This window comes from Puma concolor, chromosome C1 (genome assembly GCF_028749965.1).
Source record: "Puma concolor isolate L17-30 chromosome C1, mPumCon1.1.hap2, whole genome shotgun sequence".
NCBI classification, from domain to species: domain Eukaryota; kingdom Metazoa; phylum Chordata; class Mammalia; order Carnivora; family Felidae; genus Puma; species Puma concolor.
This window is the reverse complement of record NC_141674.1, coordinates 148021579-148039020: the sequence shown is the minus strand read 5'-3', so window position 1 is coordinate 148039020 and position 17442 is coordinate 148021579. Positions and strand designations below refer to the sequence as shown.

Sequence of the window (17442 nt, the reverse complement as noted above, 5' to 3'; positions counted from 1 at the left end):
AATATGTATAAAACTTGCAACATTTAGGCAGTTGTCTGAAGGAAGAGAATTAAGGCATGTGCATATTCCTGAGTGAATAAGCATCTTGATAATTTAAAGTTTGGTTACTCCCTTCAAGTATGGAAAACAATACCCAGAGTGAAAGTCTACTGGAGACGTTTTTGTCCAGAAGGCCAGATTCAGACAAGGCTGTGCACCTAAAATAATTCAAAATATCTAAACACATTTCATAGTTTTCTTTATTTGTGAGTAGAAACTCTTGGTTTTATTTTCTCTCACTTCAAAACATAAGAGATAGAGCCTCATATATTTATATAGACACACATATATATAAATATATACACATATGTATCTATATAAATATACATTTATTTACATATATATTTACAAAGATTGATTTTTTTGGTCAAGTAATCTGTGCTCTCAAAAATTAGTGTTAATATCTTATATATAGGTTATATTTTATATAGATATTTATGACTAATATCCTTGAACTGGCAAATACCAATCAATAATAAAATAGAGAGCCTTTGTTATCAAAAAAAATATTTGTTACTTATTTGATGGCAACTTTCATCATTAGAAATGCAACATATTAGAAGCTTGCTCTATCTACTGAAAAATGAGAACTTTCCTGTATGTTTCTGCAAAGTGATGATTCACATAAGTTTGCAAACAGACCCTAATTGGGATGGTAACTATTAGCTGCCCCATTAGGTTGAAAACAGAGGCATTAAATCTGCTTGTTGTGAAGGGGTTTCCCCCCGCCCCTTTCTTTTAGGTCCTTTCTTTTAGGACCACCAACACCTGAAATATCCATTAAACCTCAGCAGGAGTAGATAATGCTTTACATTGGCTTACTCAAACCTGTCCATGGAATGGCTGTTTGCCAGAAATAAATATTTTGTGTACATCAGCTTTGGTTACTGTTCCTTTTCTCATTTCAAGGCATGCAGCTTGTAGCAATGTTTGAATAACCTACACAAAAGTTGTAGAAGCACTATGGTGACAATCTGCACAATGTAGTAAAAGTTACAAGACTTGGTTTGTATTTTAAATTAAAGGACCCTTCAATTTTTTACTTCCCACCTCTGTTCAAACTGGACAGTCTTTCAGCTCTGATTAATGGTTGGTAGAAGAAAGGGTCGGCAGTATTATTTACAGAGAAGCAATTTCTCTATGTCCGCTTCTCCTTCTCATATATGTTATAGGAAACGGAAAAGAGTATGTCCTCCACGAAGTCAAGGAGATGGACTATTGCAAAGCATGTGGGCGTAGCTAACCTTAAGCCTACATTTCGGTTGATTAACAGAAAGGATGTAGCCTTTTATCCTATCTATACAACAGCCAAGAAAGACCTAAGAAGCTTGACATCACAATGAAGGGATTTTAACTGAGTCCACCTGAGTTGACCTCTCTACTTAAAAAACAAATCATAGCAGCATGCTGTAGTCAAAGAGATTCTTTGCTTCTCCTTCTCCTCCTCCTCCTCCTCCTCCTTCTTCTTCTATCTTGTTTTTTTTCCATCTTCTCCTTCTCCTTCTCCTCCTTCTCCTTCTCCTTCTCCTTTTTCTTCTTCTTCTTCTTCTTCTTCTTCTTCTTCTTCTTCTTCTTCTTCTTCAGACAGAATGGAAACTAAATTTTAATCTCTTACTCGTGGGATGATCTTAGACAATCCCTCTCAGCCATCCTCCTTGTCTGCGTATTGGGGAGAAAAAGACCTAACTCATGGAGTTGTGCACAACAGTGAGATGGGGCATAAACAGTGCCTAGCACATCAAAGATATTCAAAGATAATTAGTTCTCATCTCTTTTCTCTTTATTCCCTGTAAATTCCTTGTTTTTTTATGGAAGATATTGGGACCCTCACCTGCGGCATATTTCTTTTCTGTGTTTGAATGGGAAGTTAAAGTTGTTAAAACAAATAAAATGGTACTGGCTGGCTGGCCTCAACCCTACTCTCTTACATGAGAGCCCCTTGAAAACCATTCTAAACCATTCATAAAATCAAGGTGGACTGGAGAGATTGAATTCCTACTTACAGTAGCTGGTATCCTTTAACTCCTCTACAATCCCTAAGGCGATACTATAAGCAAGGGTTTTTCATATCGAGAATATTTCCAGATTAGTTGTGGAGAAGCTAACAATACATTGTGATTATGGCATATGGTGGTTTGGGGGCCCTGTGAATGACAGCTGATTGAACGCCAGCAGACAGAAATGAGCAAATTTGATGCTAGTGATGAAACATGGCTGTACCAACAACAGCTCTGTCATCTTTTAGGGGGAAGTGCTGGGTAACTGTTGAAAAAGAGAAAGAAACTGGGCAAACTGAAAGGTTCAGAAGTACTTCGATGGTCTGGTAAGTTAGCTTTTGATCAAACAAGTCCTGTGAAATGTTACCAAAACTATGCTTGTGTTTAAAGTAACAAAATGTATAGACGCTTTTCTAAGAAAAGGCAATGACTCAAACCAATTCAGGGAAAACTCTGAAGTCCCTGTAACACTGCCTCCTACTAATGGATTTAGGGCTGAAGAGGACCCTAATGTGTCCCATTCAAGGTTTCTCACTAGAAGTACTAGAGACCTAGTAGCATTTACTCCTTTACTATAGTCTTCTAAAAATAGAATTTAGAGGATAATGCTTAAAAAATGTTGGTAGGAGATTTCACAATTAGTCAATACTCTTAAATTTAGGTCTATAAGATTTCTAACGAATGATTCATTGCTTGAATCTCAGAGTAATAGAAAAATACATGGTAAAAGCTGTTTTTAAAATTCTTTCTAAGAATAAACATGTCACATATGAAAATAATCCTCTGCGATATTGACAGTATGGATTCAAATATAGCTTCATATTATGAGCATGTCATGGTGAAGTCAGGGAGAGTGTGCACTAAACAGACTATAGAAGTTTTGTTTTGTTTTGTTTTTTTTGTGAAAAACATTCCAATTTCTTTCATTGGTATGCCCAAAGATAAGTGAATCCAAACCATAATTCGTCTTTTTCTGAACAGAGTTGATGTTTTTCATGGAAACGTTTTTTGAATAAAAAGAGTTTTTACACTGGGGGAAAAAAATAAAATAAAACCTTTCAACATTTTTGCAGTCACACAAATAATTGCATGAGGCACTCAGCAGATTCAGTTTGGGTCAGCAATTCAGTTAGTCCTTTGGCAACTGGCTTGTGTTTTATCCGTTTTGAAAAGAATTATCTCATTTTCTAGTCATTCTTTTATCTCATCTGCAATGTCAATTATCAGAACAAAACATCTTAAATACGATGCAAATAGGCAAACCTATTTTCCCTTCTGAGTCATAGTTATAGTTCGGCTTTTGTGTAATTAATTGGGAGATAAAATTAAATTTTAAATAGGAAGTCAGAATTAAGATGCCCAGTTTTACCATCAGCTCGACTGAACAAAGTTTCATCTGTTTTTATATTAACAAGCGTATAGCATGGTTATCCTCCAGAGACCCAACTCCAGCGAAAAGCTTTATGTATCTCTATCTTAAGAATGCTCTAGATCAGATTTGTTTGGGCCAGTGGCTTGGGACAGTGGAATGAGCCCTCTCTTTAGAGATCCAAATTCTAATCATCATCTCTCACTAACTGGTGTGGGATTTTTAGACACATAATTCATCTTTTGGGTATCAATTTTCTTACTAAAAAAACAGTATAAAAGATACTAGGATTTCTAAAACCTTTTCTAGTTTGCCTAAGTATTGGCATCCCTAAGATTAGGAGCTCAGTTTGGACCAAAGAAAAATTGGACTTTGTCCCCAATTTATCGGTGTTATCACTAGGTCCACATCTATGGCCTTATTCCCCACTCCCACCCCACCCCATAGAGGTGCTATATTCCCTTTCTTTTTTGGCCAAGTCTAGATCAATTTTTTTTCTTAACTCTCTTCCTGAGGGTTGTATATTCTTATTCTCTTCCCCTTTCATTATGTTTACTTCCTTTTATTTCTACTTTGGAATCTTTTAGAGCTTTTTAAACATATTTCAACCCTGTGAATGCTGTTAAATCTAAAATACTATTTTATATAAATCTTTAATATTTTTCAGTGCTTTATTTCTTTTTTTAAAAAAAAAATATGTTTGTTTATTTATTTATTTATTTTGAGAGAGAGAGAGACAGCACAAGCAGGGGAAATGCAGAGAGAGAGGGAGAGAGAATCCCAAGCAGGATGCAGGGCTCTATTCCATCATGGGATCATGACCTGAGCCTAAATCAAGAGTCAGAGGCCTAACTGACGGAGCCACCCAGGTGCCCCTCATCGCTCTATTTCTGCTTTATTTATTTCAGCTCCTCTTATCTGATCTTGCATGAGAGCATGTTCAACGCTTAAGTGTATTTTTCGTGACTACTGTGTATTGTGACCCACCCAGTCTTTTTCTTTGCCTTTTTTCTTTCTTTTTTAACGTCCACATAGGTCTAGGAGGTTGCTACTAAGACTGTTTTTTTTTTTTTTAAGTGTAGCTTTAAAAGCACAAAATGAATTAAAACAATGTCTATGTCTAGAATTGAATCAGCATTTCACTTCCTCACTGAAAATTTTTTTCCATTGACTCATATGGGGAAAAAACAAAACAAAACAACATTATGTAGTCCTCTAGATTAAAGCTCTACCATTGGGGAGTATGATATTGATACTCTTCACACCGGTAGGCGAACATGAGTGCAGTTGGAAGGGACTTCATCAAGATGGCAGCTGCGTGTGTTTCTAAGGTCTTTTCACCATAGGAACTCAAGTCATTGTTTTATTAAAAATAGTAAATAAAGGTCTAGGTTCTCATCGATGATACCAACTTGTGAGGCCCAAGGAGCTGGTTGTTATCAGACTCAGTCATCATGAATATCACTGTGCTTCCTCCAGTACTTTTGGCTTCATTTCCAGTTACCTGTTTGATCACGTAGGGAAGCTTGCAGGCTGAGGTCCAGCACAGGACAGGAAGCAGGCAATTCAAAAGGCCACCTAGAGTTGAAGAAGGACTCCAATCCAATGTTAGACTCTTTCCCTGAGCTCACTTTTGGTTTCTTAACTATTGTGGGTTTTTTAATCTCCTATTCAAAGGCTATTAATTTTGAGAATGTAAACTACCACGGAGAAACACAGTCCCCACCTCCACTGTAATTTTCACAGTGTCTAATGGGTTTACTGGATAAAAAATATTAGTTGCTCTTTAGTCTTCATAATATTTTTCAAATTTCCACTTCTGATACTGCTTCATTGGGTCACAAGCAGCAACTTTCAGGGTCTTCTGAGAAACATTTCCTTCTAAGCATAACAACTGATGATTGTTTCCGAAAACAATGTGATTCACCTAGAAAGAAAGAGAATCTGGAATGAGCCACAGAATGAATTTGACAACTGCCATATAAAGAAATACAAACTAATAAAAAAAAAAAGATAACTATATTTTTGATTCCTCAGGAATTCTTCTTGCCTAAATTAACCACATGCACACAGTCTTTAGACTGTATTAAATTTGTCTCTATCTCACTTCGCCAAGCTACAAGGCTGTTAAGACTTTTACGACTTCCTCAGGGAGGAGGCAAAAGATTTATTTTCTGACAATAGGTTTGATTACTCTATTATTTAAAGAAAATAATTCCATACGGCATTTACTATATTTGATGGATGATGGTTCTCTAATTGATGGTGATCATGAAAAAATACCCATTGCAAAAAGTGAGTTAGTTAATGTCTTAATTGAGTTCATACCTTAGAATGCAAACTTGGAATACAAAGTGCTAGAAATGATGTATATATTTATAATCTTTCCACCATAATCTCTGATAGTACATAATACCTGATGTTCAGAAAATCCAGAGGTACTTAGAAAAAAGTCAAAGGTATTTCAGAGAAGTTCTATTATTGGTTAATATTTACTGAATATCCTAGAAATAATGGATAACCAATTTAGAACATGCTTATGGCTTTATATATTTTTTCACCTTTTAATTCTCTCAATTTTCCATGACTATGACAAAGGTAATCTTAATCATACGTACATTGTTTTGAATTATTCAAAAGAATATATCAAACAGGGGTGACTTCATAATAGTTTGTTTTAAAGATGTTCCTACAAAAACATTGTCATCCTGTAGGACTCTGGTAAGGCGATGTTTGAGTATGCTCAAGATTTTGTAAAGGAGTTGGCCTTGAGCAAAATCATCCTGGATTATCTACAATGTTCTGCCAGTGGATTATAAAGTGGTAACTGAACAACTTGTCCCCAACCTAAAGACATTTGATGAGGGAACCAGTAGTGGAGGGTCATTCCATGACCCAGTATTTAGAAGCTACCTATGAAATGATTTCCTTTTAGGTGTCCATAGTCCAGAGCATTTGGGTGGGTGGGCTTAGAGAACATCTTTGAAATGCAGGTTGGAAATGTATCATTTTAACAATGCATTGGTATTCAGGGTCAAACTCACTATTACCCTACTTCCTTCCATGAAGCTCTCAACTCCTAACGCTAAAAGAAAAGATATGTTCTTGTTACTCATAGTCTTATTCTCCATTTCTCTTAACATGCTTTGGAGGATTCAGGAGGTTTAGTATAAAAACTACCAAAATACTGAAAAAATAAGGAAGGCTATTATTAAGATATTCATCTCCATAACATCTAGCAGCATGGAAATGGGGAACCGAAGGCAGAAGGCAGCTATGCGACATGATACAAAGTCACAGGCACAACCAATGTCGGGAAACAGCTATCCAAGTTTTGCTATCTTAATTAAATTACTCTCTTTACAAACTGGTTTACCATTTAGAGGGACCAAAATTAAGCCTGTATAAAAATCAGCTAATGAAGGCTTAAGTTCTCAATGGGGTCAAGCCAGTTTGTAAATAAGACCTATGTGATTTAAGGGCTGCTTACTCCTAAATATTTTCTCACCAGCCTGAATTTTTTTCCTGGTAACAGATTCACTTCTGGAGATGAAAAATGTGTTCTCATTCTCATCCTTTCTCTCCCCTGCACCCACCGCCTCCCCCAACACCTCCCCCATCCCCCCACCACCTCCTGCTTTGTTTGGCATAAGGTTAAGGAAGCCAAAGAAAATATTCAATAGATGTTTATGCATTTTCCCAACACCATGAAATATGAAATTAGTAACTTGTACACTAGTAATATTTCATTTTTCTGAATAAGTCAACAAGAGCCATTATCACTAACAAGGAAAAAAAAATGTCCAGAAGGAACTGAAATATAACAGAGAAAATTAAAAGGGAGGAAGGTTGGGAAGCATGTTGCTCAGACCCTGGTTTTGATCCCGGGCAGGAAGAAAACTGTCATGAAGGGGGTGGTCACTGGCTGTGACATCAAAAGGAATGGAGGCACTCTAAGGAGAAAAAGAAGCGTGCTGACTTTGGGGACAGGCCTGAGCAAAATGATGGTCTTTATGCACCCAGTACATTTTGTGGATTTGATGGCTACTTGCTAGTGAGATAGTAGAAACTTTAGGAAGGCCCTCCTGAAACTATTCTTGCCACCCCAAGATCTTACACCAAAGCTTACGATTTGATATCTTGTTAAAATAGAATTGCGGAAGGGGTGCCTGGGTGGCTCAAGCAGTTAGGCATCTGACTCTTGGTTTCGGCTCAGGTCATCATCTCACAGTTCGTGAGATCGAGCACCGTGTCAGGCTCTGTGCGGACAGCAGGGAGGCTGCCTGGGGTTGTCTCTCTTCCTCTCTCTCTGTCCCTCCATCACTCACACACACACACACACACACACACTCACCCTCTCTCAAAAGAAATAAATAAACTTTAAAAAATACCATTGAGGAAAACTGTCAGGACTTTGAGAATGAAGAAGATATAGCAGGGGTGGGCTAGGAAATATTAACAGCTGGACCTCTGGACAAACACCCCCAGATTTGTAGCATGGGTTTATGTAATACTCCCATCATGGCTTGTTTCAAGATACCAATGTGATGTCATTGAATGTGAAGTTAGCGCACAATTAGCTCCTACAAGCTGGTGGGAGATGGTTACAACACTGTTGAGAGCCAGGTCTCTGGTTACCAGGGTGGGGGATGAGGAAAAGTCACCCCTTGTGGAAAGGAAGCAGAATGCCAAAAAAAAACCAAAACGGATTCATCCTAAAGTGCAGGCCTTGTAGAAAGCATGCTGGTTCTTGTTTTCCCCATATACTCTCCTTATAGACTTTTCTGGTGACCATTGAGAACCAGTTCTAGCCCATAAGCGTTATTTTTGCCGTTGTTAGTTGACTGAAGCAAATGACTTACAGAAACAAAGATGCTGATACTAATGTAACCAAGGAACCTGGTGACTTATATTTAAAACAACCTACCTGAAATAAATTTTGTAAAAGAAAAAGAAGGACTTGCCAATTTATAAAAAAAAAAAAAATCTGTTTATCTCTCTGTATGAACTTTTATTTTGCATCGATCATCACAAGCACATTTAAAGGTTCTGAGTGAGGAAGCCGACAATGAGAGTTTTATGTCCCCTTTAATTGGAAGTTGGATTTGTGACAAAGAAGAGGTACAGATATTTTGCTTACCAGTTCCGGATGAAAGACTGATGTTGATTTATGCAGCCATTTTAGCCCTTTGTTTCTGTTATCACAAGGGTGCAGCCTCAGGGCCCCGGTATCAGGGACTGGAGCTAAGCACCACTCTCCATGTTTAATAAGTCTTAGCCAGGTATAATTAAATTGCTGAAGCTGTCGGGAAATGAATAAAGAAAAGGTCACTTTCAGCAGCAAACACAGGTAGGGTCTTTGCTTCACAGTTTTGTTAGCAATGGTTAAGGAGATGGGCACTCTGATCAAATGTTTTGTACCCAAATCCTGGTATTGCCACTTTCAGTTCGGACAGTACGGGCGTGCTATTACCATATCGCATTTCATTCTTGTCATTTTTAAGTTGGATAGCAACAGCGTGTATCTCAGAGAGTTGAGGTAATGACTGCTAGGTGTTTATTTAACACACAGTAAGCCCTCAATAAATGTGAGTTACAATAATAAAAATTATTTAGTGCAGTTAGTACATAGGCGCGAACGGAGGTCATTTCAGGTAACTCGGAACCCCAGATAAGCCTGGTGTTTTGAAGCAGTGAAACATTCAAACCACCTGCAGCCATTAGGGCTACAAGGAGGTCTAAGTCACAGCCCGAAATTACTTTGGTGGAAATGATTATGCTTCTTTAAGAGTATCCAGATTACTGGACTCCTAGAGGCTTTGTAGGAAAGATCCACAATCTTTCTTAAGGGTAAAAAATGTTTCTAATGTAAGCAATGTCAAAAATCTTTCTTTGCTGATAGCAGAAAGACTCATCGGGCTCTGCTCTGTTAGCATCCCCTAGTTCCCAAGAATTACTCTTGGAGAAGTCCAGTTTGGGAGAGTTCCTGAAGTCTAAAGTAAATACTGATTCAGGTATTGAAACCTGGTTTTAGATTTTTATAAGTCCTTTCTCCAGTTATTTACAACCTAGTACTGTCTGATCAATTACTTTATGGCTCTTGGTCTGGGGGACGTCTGTTGTTTTGCACTAATATAAACATAAAAAATAGAGTTCTGGTAAAATCTATCTAAATGTTTTTATCTAGTGAATCATTTGTAATGTAACTGAGATGTAATGAACACTTGTCATTGGGTTAAACCTCACCACTCAAAGGGTACTCCCTGGACCAACATCAGTATCACCGGGGAGGTAGTTGAAACGCCTGACTCTCAGCCCCATCATGAACTATTGAATCGGAATCTGTATTGTAACAAACTTTCCAGGTGATTTGTGTGCACATTAAAATTTGAGATGCATGGTCTTATGCCATAGTACAAGGAAGCGAGGTGGCTACAAAGAGAAGCTAGATATTACCTTTAGAAGGGACATCTCAACTGGTTGAAAAGTTAATAGTTACTGAAAAGCTAATAGGGGACTTTTTAGGTAAGGTGAAGGATAGAACTTGGTGGTTAATCCTAGAAATTTATTCCTTTTGTGCTTTTTTTGGATGAATGTTATTAACTGGCTTGGTATAAAGTTTAGTTAATTCGGCCCCAGATAAGTTAACTTCCTCCAACTTTCCCTTACTTCTTATTACTCAAACAAACTATAAGAAGCAGAAGCTAAAAATGAGTAACAAGACAAAAAGGGAGATGGGTGTTTTTTTTTTTTTTTGAAAGCAGGGGGCTGCATATTCATATTTTCACCTCCTAGTATCTCCTTGAGAGGCTCAGTGGTTATCCAGACTACAATTTCGGTCTTCAGATAAAATACTGGTTTAATCAGGCATGGAAAATCACTAAAATGATGAGTCTTGAAGGACTGAGTTAAATAATATTTTGTTTTCACATGATTCGGACTACTTGTGGTTTTATAATTTATGACTTTATTTCCTCTCGGAATGGTTAATATGCAAGTTGTGTATTTCAAACGATTTTTGACACATTTCTCTTCCCTCTACCTCCCTTCTTTCCTAATTAAAAGAGAGTTCCCTTAGCTTCAAGTTTATAATCCTTAGCTGAATTATAGCAACACAGATGACAAAGATGCCTTTCTTCTAGTAGCAGCTTTGAATTAAGAGTGGAGAGGAAATGTGCTCAAAAATATAAGCAATGTCTTGGGGTGCCTGGGTGGCTCAGTCGGTTGAGTGTCTGACTTCGGCTCAGGTCATGATCTTGCAGTCTGTGAGTCCGAGCCCTGCATCGGGCTCTGTGCTGACAGCTCAGAGCCTGGAGCCTGCTTTGGATGCTGTGTCTCCCTCTCTCTCTGCCTCTCCCCCGCTCATGTTCTGTCTCTCTCTCTGTCAAAACTAAAAAAACATTAATATATATATATATATAGGCAATGTCTCTAAGTCAAAGCAAACAAGTAAGTCTGGGCAAGCCTAGATTGTCATCACAAAATAATTTCTCCACCAAAGTGTGATCTACAATTTTAGGAAGCTGCATTGTACTCATGTACTGATGTTCCTATGAGTTTTATTTGGCACCCAAACCAATAATATCCCCACAGAATGAGAATGGGTAGGGAACGCATGTTGAAGAGGGAGGTCCCATCACTCAGAGCTCACCTCCAGCCCTGCAGAGTCCTTGCCCTGTGCTCCTGGGCCCTCCTTCCTCCCCTATCCATTGTGTTCTGAGTTTGTCAGAGATTTGTTGAAGGGTTTTCCATCATGGATCATGGATTATGTAATTTGCATTACATATGCAAATTACACATGCTCCTTTATATGTATGAGAATGGGGAGGAGGGGACTGAATCAAAACAAAATTTCTCCCTTAGATTATTTAAAAATATGTTCTTCCTTCATTTCCTTTATTATTTTATCTTTATATGTAACTTTTTTTAATTTTTCACATTTTGTGTCTTTATCATTATAACAGTGAACATTTGTGGAGCACTAAGTGTTAAATATCATTCTACATGTTTCATCGGTATCACATAATTTGATCTTCAAACCTGTTTTAGGGGTAGGGACTGTTATCACGACTATTTACCTAAAGGTTAAAGGGTTTGCAAAGTTAACACACTTTCGAAAGCAGTGGAGCCAGCATTGGGTCCCTGGTGGGTTGACTTCAGTACCCACACTTTTACTCCCTTGCTCGCTGTCTGTACGTGGGCTCTCTTATCACCAACCGTATGATTATATAGAAATGTATAAATTAATTATTGTTTGTAAATGCGAAAATAAATTTCTCAAGCGAGCAGTAAATGTGCCATACCCTGCACTTATCACCTACACCTGGGCCATCTATCCACTGCACCTATGAGAGAGAAAACCCAGGCCAGGTACCTTGCTGCTTCCGTCACAGTCTTCCAAAGTGGCTGTGGTGTTTTCAATGGAAATGCATTTGCCCAAGGCCACATTAATAAGCTAGGAAGCAAAATATAAAATATGCATTAAGAAAAAAATATTTTGAAGTAGAACAAGACATTCAGAAAACACAGGCCATAAAACTATAATAAGGTTAAAAGATAGTTAAGTTGATAGCTTAGCATTACTTAGCACTATACGATTTTATTGGTTGCTATCTCTAACAGAGACATAATGTAATCTTGCTAAAGTACAGCTTCAATCTGTCAATTTAGGCCTATGATTCAGCCACAAAGCCAACAAACAGAAGCTTTTAATTAACCCTTGCCTGGAATGCTGAATAGGGAATGAGCAAAAGGTAGCATGAGAAGTAGTTATTTTCTTGTCTCAAGTTTTTCTGATGCATACATTAAAAGTCAACGCACATACTTGCAATTTAATCAAACCAACAGTTATGGGCTCTGTTCCCTGGCTGACCCCTCCAAGCTATTTCACTGCTTAGGCACTGAATCATAGATAAATGGAGTCCTTCAAAGAACAGCAGAGTCCAGCTGATTCCCTGTCAGAATCTTCCTAATGACTCAGGCAAGCTACAATTCATTATAGGAAAGTCATGAAAGCTAGTACAGAGCCAAGCTTAAAGACACTATCTGGCAGGCCCCCCAGGTTTTTAGTGGATTTACAGGGTCAAATATGGAGGCAGCTTTCTATAAGTCACCATTTAATGCAGAAAAATGTTGATTCCCTTGCCCTCTTTGACATCTTGGGGAAGGCTAATGAGATGGTGAGTTAATAGGGCAATTTAGACTTCTTAGATTTCTAGAAGAGCTGTGTAGAGTCAAATCTACACTCAGGAAAGCCTTCTGAGCTGGGAGTGGGGGGAAAGTCTTTGTTGGCAGGGACACTATTTGTGCCCTTTCCTGTTCTATCGTGCCTAACACAGAGCTCTAAATCCAGGGTGCTTTATGATGCAACTGTCCAGCTCACAGAGTTGTGAGCCTTCATAACAGCATGCTCACTGGTTGGTCCTCACTTTTACATGCATAGCTTAGGTTGCAAGAAAGTAAGGCAAATATTCAGGGACCACCAAATGCAGAAAACAAAACAAAACAAAACAAAACAAAACCTTTTAGCAAGTGGGAAAATGGCAAATACCGGTAAGCAACAGACTGATATTGTAAGGACAGGAGAAAGAACTTGGGCATGGACAAGCCAGAGAGTTGGGATTGCAGTCTTTCACATAAAGATGGACAACTGTAGACCCTCACTAGAATGGTGTCCCGGGGAAAACAATTTACCCAGTGGCACAGGGAGACAACAGGGAAGCTAGATTCTCCCTTGGGAATCTGAACCTTGCATTGACCTTCATTTGGGTTTGAGATGCAAGTTGAACTGCTTGCATTGGATAGGAACTTTGACAGACGTAAAAATAGTGCCAGGGTGGTTATTTCTAGGGTGGCTGGCATGGAAAAGAACTCTAGAAGGACAGAATTTCCATCAGAAATCTCCAAAGAAAGCTCCATTCACAATTTAACGTGACAAATATGGGAAGAGACAATCCACCACTAGTTAATGGAGCAGTCAGGACACACAGAAGGAATCAACTTCAGAGAAGAGATTTAATAAGAATGCACTGAAGGAGGATAATCCTAGAGATTAAAGAAGGGAAATGCGATCCAGTTGTTGTCTGGATTTTCACTGAGATAAATATAAACTTCTGTATTTGTGGATTACTCAGAAAATATCTTCCCACGTGTTTGGAAAACTCTGGCTTCACTACAGCTGAACAGGTTGGACTGTTCCAGAACCTGGCAGAACCCCCAGGACGGTAATGTTTAGTTGTCTGCTACACGAGGGAGTGCAGTGTGTTTGCCAAATATATTTGGCCCTGGGATCCTATTTCTGGCAGCACAACTAACCTTGCCCAGAGCAGTGTATGGGAACCCCTGGTTTAACTGATTACTTTGTATTTATTTTGTACAGTCCCTTCTGCCAAACATGGAAAGGCATTGGATGGAAGGAGAAGATTTTTCTTTCCCTTACTTACCACTCCCCCCCAGTTCTCTGAAGATTTGTTTCCCTTCCTCCTGATCAGAGATTTCTGGAGAAACTGCTTTTCTGCATGTATAAACGATTTATGAAGTGCTAAGGGGTTGTTATTCTTTATTGACTTGTGACTGGTTTTAAGCATTGACTTGTATTCAGGGGCGCCTGGGTGGCTCAGTAGGTTGAGCATCTGACTCTTGATTTTGGCTCGGGTCATGATCCCAGGGTCCTGGGATTGAGCTCTGCCTCAGGCTCCATGCTGAGCATGGATCCCTGCTTGAGATTCTACTCTCTCCCCCTGTGTCTCTCTCCTGCTCATGCTCTCTCTTTGTCTCTCTCAAAATAAATAAATAAACTTAAAAAATTATATTTGTGTTTTTAATGTAAACCATTTCAATCTTTTTTTTTCACCAGGCAGTATGTAAATTTTTCAATTGTTTTTCAAAATCTATCCATTTTGAATTCTTTCGTTTTCCAATTTAGGAGGTGGAGTTCCCCACAATTTATCACAGCATTTGCTAAACATTAGGCTATAGGCTCCTTACTAACCATTTAATCCAATGTGTATAAAAACACATTGTTAGTGAGGTTCTTTTATTCATCAAACATTTTTGGTTCAACAATAAACGATCGGTTCTTATAAAAAAGAAAAGAAAACAAACAAAAACCTTTTCACTGGATTTAAATTGTAAAATATTTTCTTGGGGTTTTTCAAGACTCTCCAGCTAAAATAATGGTTCAGTTAATCTTAAGTCTGAAATGCCTAGTGAAAGATCTTCTTTTTTTTTTTTTTAAGTGGTAATAATACTCCCTACTAGTTGCTTCAAAGAGAAGCCAGTGGCATCTTGATTATAATTTGTCTGAGGAAGGCAACAAATAGAATTCAAAAAAATAATTTAAAAATATTTTGTGCATTTTAATATATTATAGCTCAGGCATCAGCAGGCTGTTCATAGAAGAGCTCTTCAAAAATTTCATGGGAACTCTTATACGCATTAGCCTCACATAGGAGACAAAAGGTAGTTTTTTAGTTCCCTCTGGTGGTTAAAGTTCAGTAATGCTCTTGCTGAGATTCTGTGTTAGGACAGAATATGGTGAGAATTTCTTTTTTCCTTACTCAGGAGTTGGAATTAAAAAAAAAAAAGTGTCAGTTTATTTTACAGACAAATAATTTGAATAGTGTATAAATCCACGGTGTTCTCCCTAATGAGTTACCTAGAAAAAAAATATCAGGATAAACCACCTGAAATAGCTGTTATTCTATTTTGACCTATAAAAATGATCATTTTATACTACATTATGTTACAAACAGATCACTTTTACTATTTGTCAATTGAATTTTCAAGTTTCCTCTTTTTTATACTCTTCCAGGATCTTCCCTACACTGGAAGAATGGCTCTACTACGTCCTTGCCATCAGGAATTTTCCTAGACAGAGAGTGATTGGTTTGTGTAATTCACTTTCTAGGGAGAATTGAAAAAAACATGGCCTAAAATAGCAGGCTTACTGATGGTCAAGTCTGAGAACCTCTTGTGTGAAGAAAAAGAAAACTCTGAAAGAAAATAAAATAATGCTGGGAATATTTATAAATAAAAATTAAATGAGAAAGCAGTAACACGGATTAAAAATATACATGACTGGGAAAAGCTCTAGGTCAAGTCTTGACTAATCACCTCTAAACCCATTTTATGATAAGTATCCTCACCTCTTGCCATCCTCTTCGAATTAAGCCCCACTCCTAGAATGGGTTTGAAATGGCTTTCATCCAGTTTCTCTACTTTCTTGCTTTAGTTCATAGATTTTGTACTGTGTCCAACCTGTCTAGCTCAGTTTCTTCCTTTTTGGTACATTATGTTGTGCCCTGGAATTTTCTCTGTCATTGTCTTTTATTTTCAGTTCCTGTTTGAAATCTGTGAAAACCTAATTAAATCATGTCATCCCAATCTTAACCCTACTCAATAGCTCCCTATTACATTCAGGAGAGAGAAGAAAAGAGAGAGAGAGAGAGAGAGAGAGAGAGAGAGAGAGAGAGAGAGAGAAAGGAAAGGAAAGGAAAGAAAGGAAAAGAAAGAAAAGACAGACGGGAGGGAGGGTGGGAAGGAGGAAGGAAGGAAGGGAGGAAGGAAGGAAGGAAGGAAGGAAGGAAGGAAGGAAGGAAGAGAAGGAAGGGGAAGAAAGAGAAGGAAGGGAAGAAAGAGCAGGAGAGAGAGAGGGAGGGAGGGAGGGAGGAAAAAGAAAGGAAGTAAGAAACAAGAAAAAGAAAGGGAAAGGAGAATCCTTAGTCTGCCTATAAGGACCCATGGGACCACTCTTCCTTCCTCTCCCTCTTCATCTGTTGCCATTATTTTCTCCTTCACACCCTGACAACATTCATCTTCTTTCTGGTTCTTGAGTGCCTAGACGGTCATCTAACTTAGAGTTTTTGTACAAGGGGCATCCTCTGCCTAGGGCTCTCTTTTTGAAGTTTGGCTGACCCTTGTCTTTGAGGGCTAGCATTCAATATCTCCTCAGAGTTGAATATTCTAGCTTAGAAGGACTGGTCACTAGGGACCAGTTCCCTAAATTAGAGCCATTTTACTTTTTATTTAAGCATTACATATTTGTACATGGTTTCCCTTACTCACCTTTAAGCTCCACAAATAGGCATCAAGTCTACTTTATACATATTTACCCTATAATCCAGTTCTGAAATACTGTATGGTTTATTGATATCCAGTAGGTACTTGCCGAATTAATCAATGAATGTAGCTGCCTAAAAGCCTCCCTCAAGTTCACCTGTATTTAATCCTTAACCATGCTCTGTCTCATCTGCCCTCATATTGGATATTTATTTATAGTGTAATCCTTCATTCTTTCCCACACTTTTTCAAGAGTTTTTAAATTTAATATTTATGGACTCACAATTTAACTTGCTCCTTGAACTTACCACACCATTAGCCCTCACAATGGGAGCCTTCAAATCAGGAAAAACATTCTCCAAATACCATTTGAAACTTTTGCATTTTAGTTTCTTTCGAAGTTTCCGTTGTTCGGTGAGGTTTCCAACATCTAAGCCTTGGTCTATGAGGTGGTCCCCGTGGCCATAGAATAGCTCCTTGTACTCATCAAGCCAGACCTCAGCAACCCGCACCAAGTTCCGCTCGACTGTCTTCATCCGGTCCTTGGGGAAGGTATATGGATTGTCATTTCTGAATATGTGGCCTACTCGGGAACAGGGAATGATCTCAATTTCACCACCACACATCCATACCTGTAACAGTTTGATAGGAAGCATCAATTATCACATGACTGCCCACAATTCATGGGCAATTAACAATGACAGGAACCACCTGGTGACCCAGCTTGAAGTACTACTGTCAACGTCTAAAATCTTTTTCAATGGTTTCAAATTAAGCTCAACAGGTTTATTTAGCTTTGTACATTGCTGTGGAGCATTTTAGGATTCGTAAAATATATATTGTTTTCTTCCCTACGCTGCAGTGTACATCTTTTTTTTAATAAAGAAATTCTCACAGAATCCCAATGTATAAAATATATCGTATGAAGTCCTGCTTTGGTTGGATCAGGGTAAGGAGTATGTATTTCCTTTTTTTTTC

At 38.2% G+C, this 17442-nt stretch overlaps 1 protein-coding gene across 1 annotated transcript in view; it reads right to left on the bottom strand.

Moving 5' to 3' along the window:
* Nucleotides 1-4755: 4755 nt before the first annotated feature.
* Nucleotides 4756-17442, bottom strand: part of GALNT5 (polypeptide N-acetylgalactosaminyltransferase 5) — a 41332-nt gene continuing 28645 nt past the window's right edge. The window contains exons 7-10 of the mRNA XM_025912501.2: nt 16773-17096; nt 11780-11860; nt 8546-8707; nt 4756-5332 (exon numbers count right to left, since the gene is read on the bottom strand). Of these exons, the coding sequence (XP_025768286.1) occupies nt 5192-5332; nt 8546-8707; nt 11780-11860; nt 16773-17096 (708 nt within the window). The 3' untranslated portion in view covers nt 4756-5191. The remainder of the gene's footprint in view (nt 5333-8545; nt 8708-11779; nt 11861-16772; nt 17097-17442) is intronic.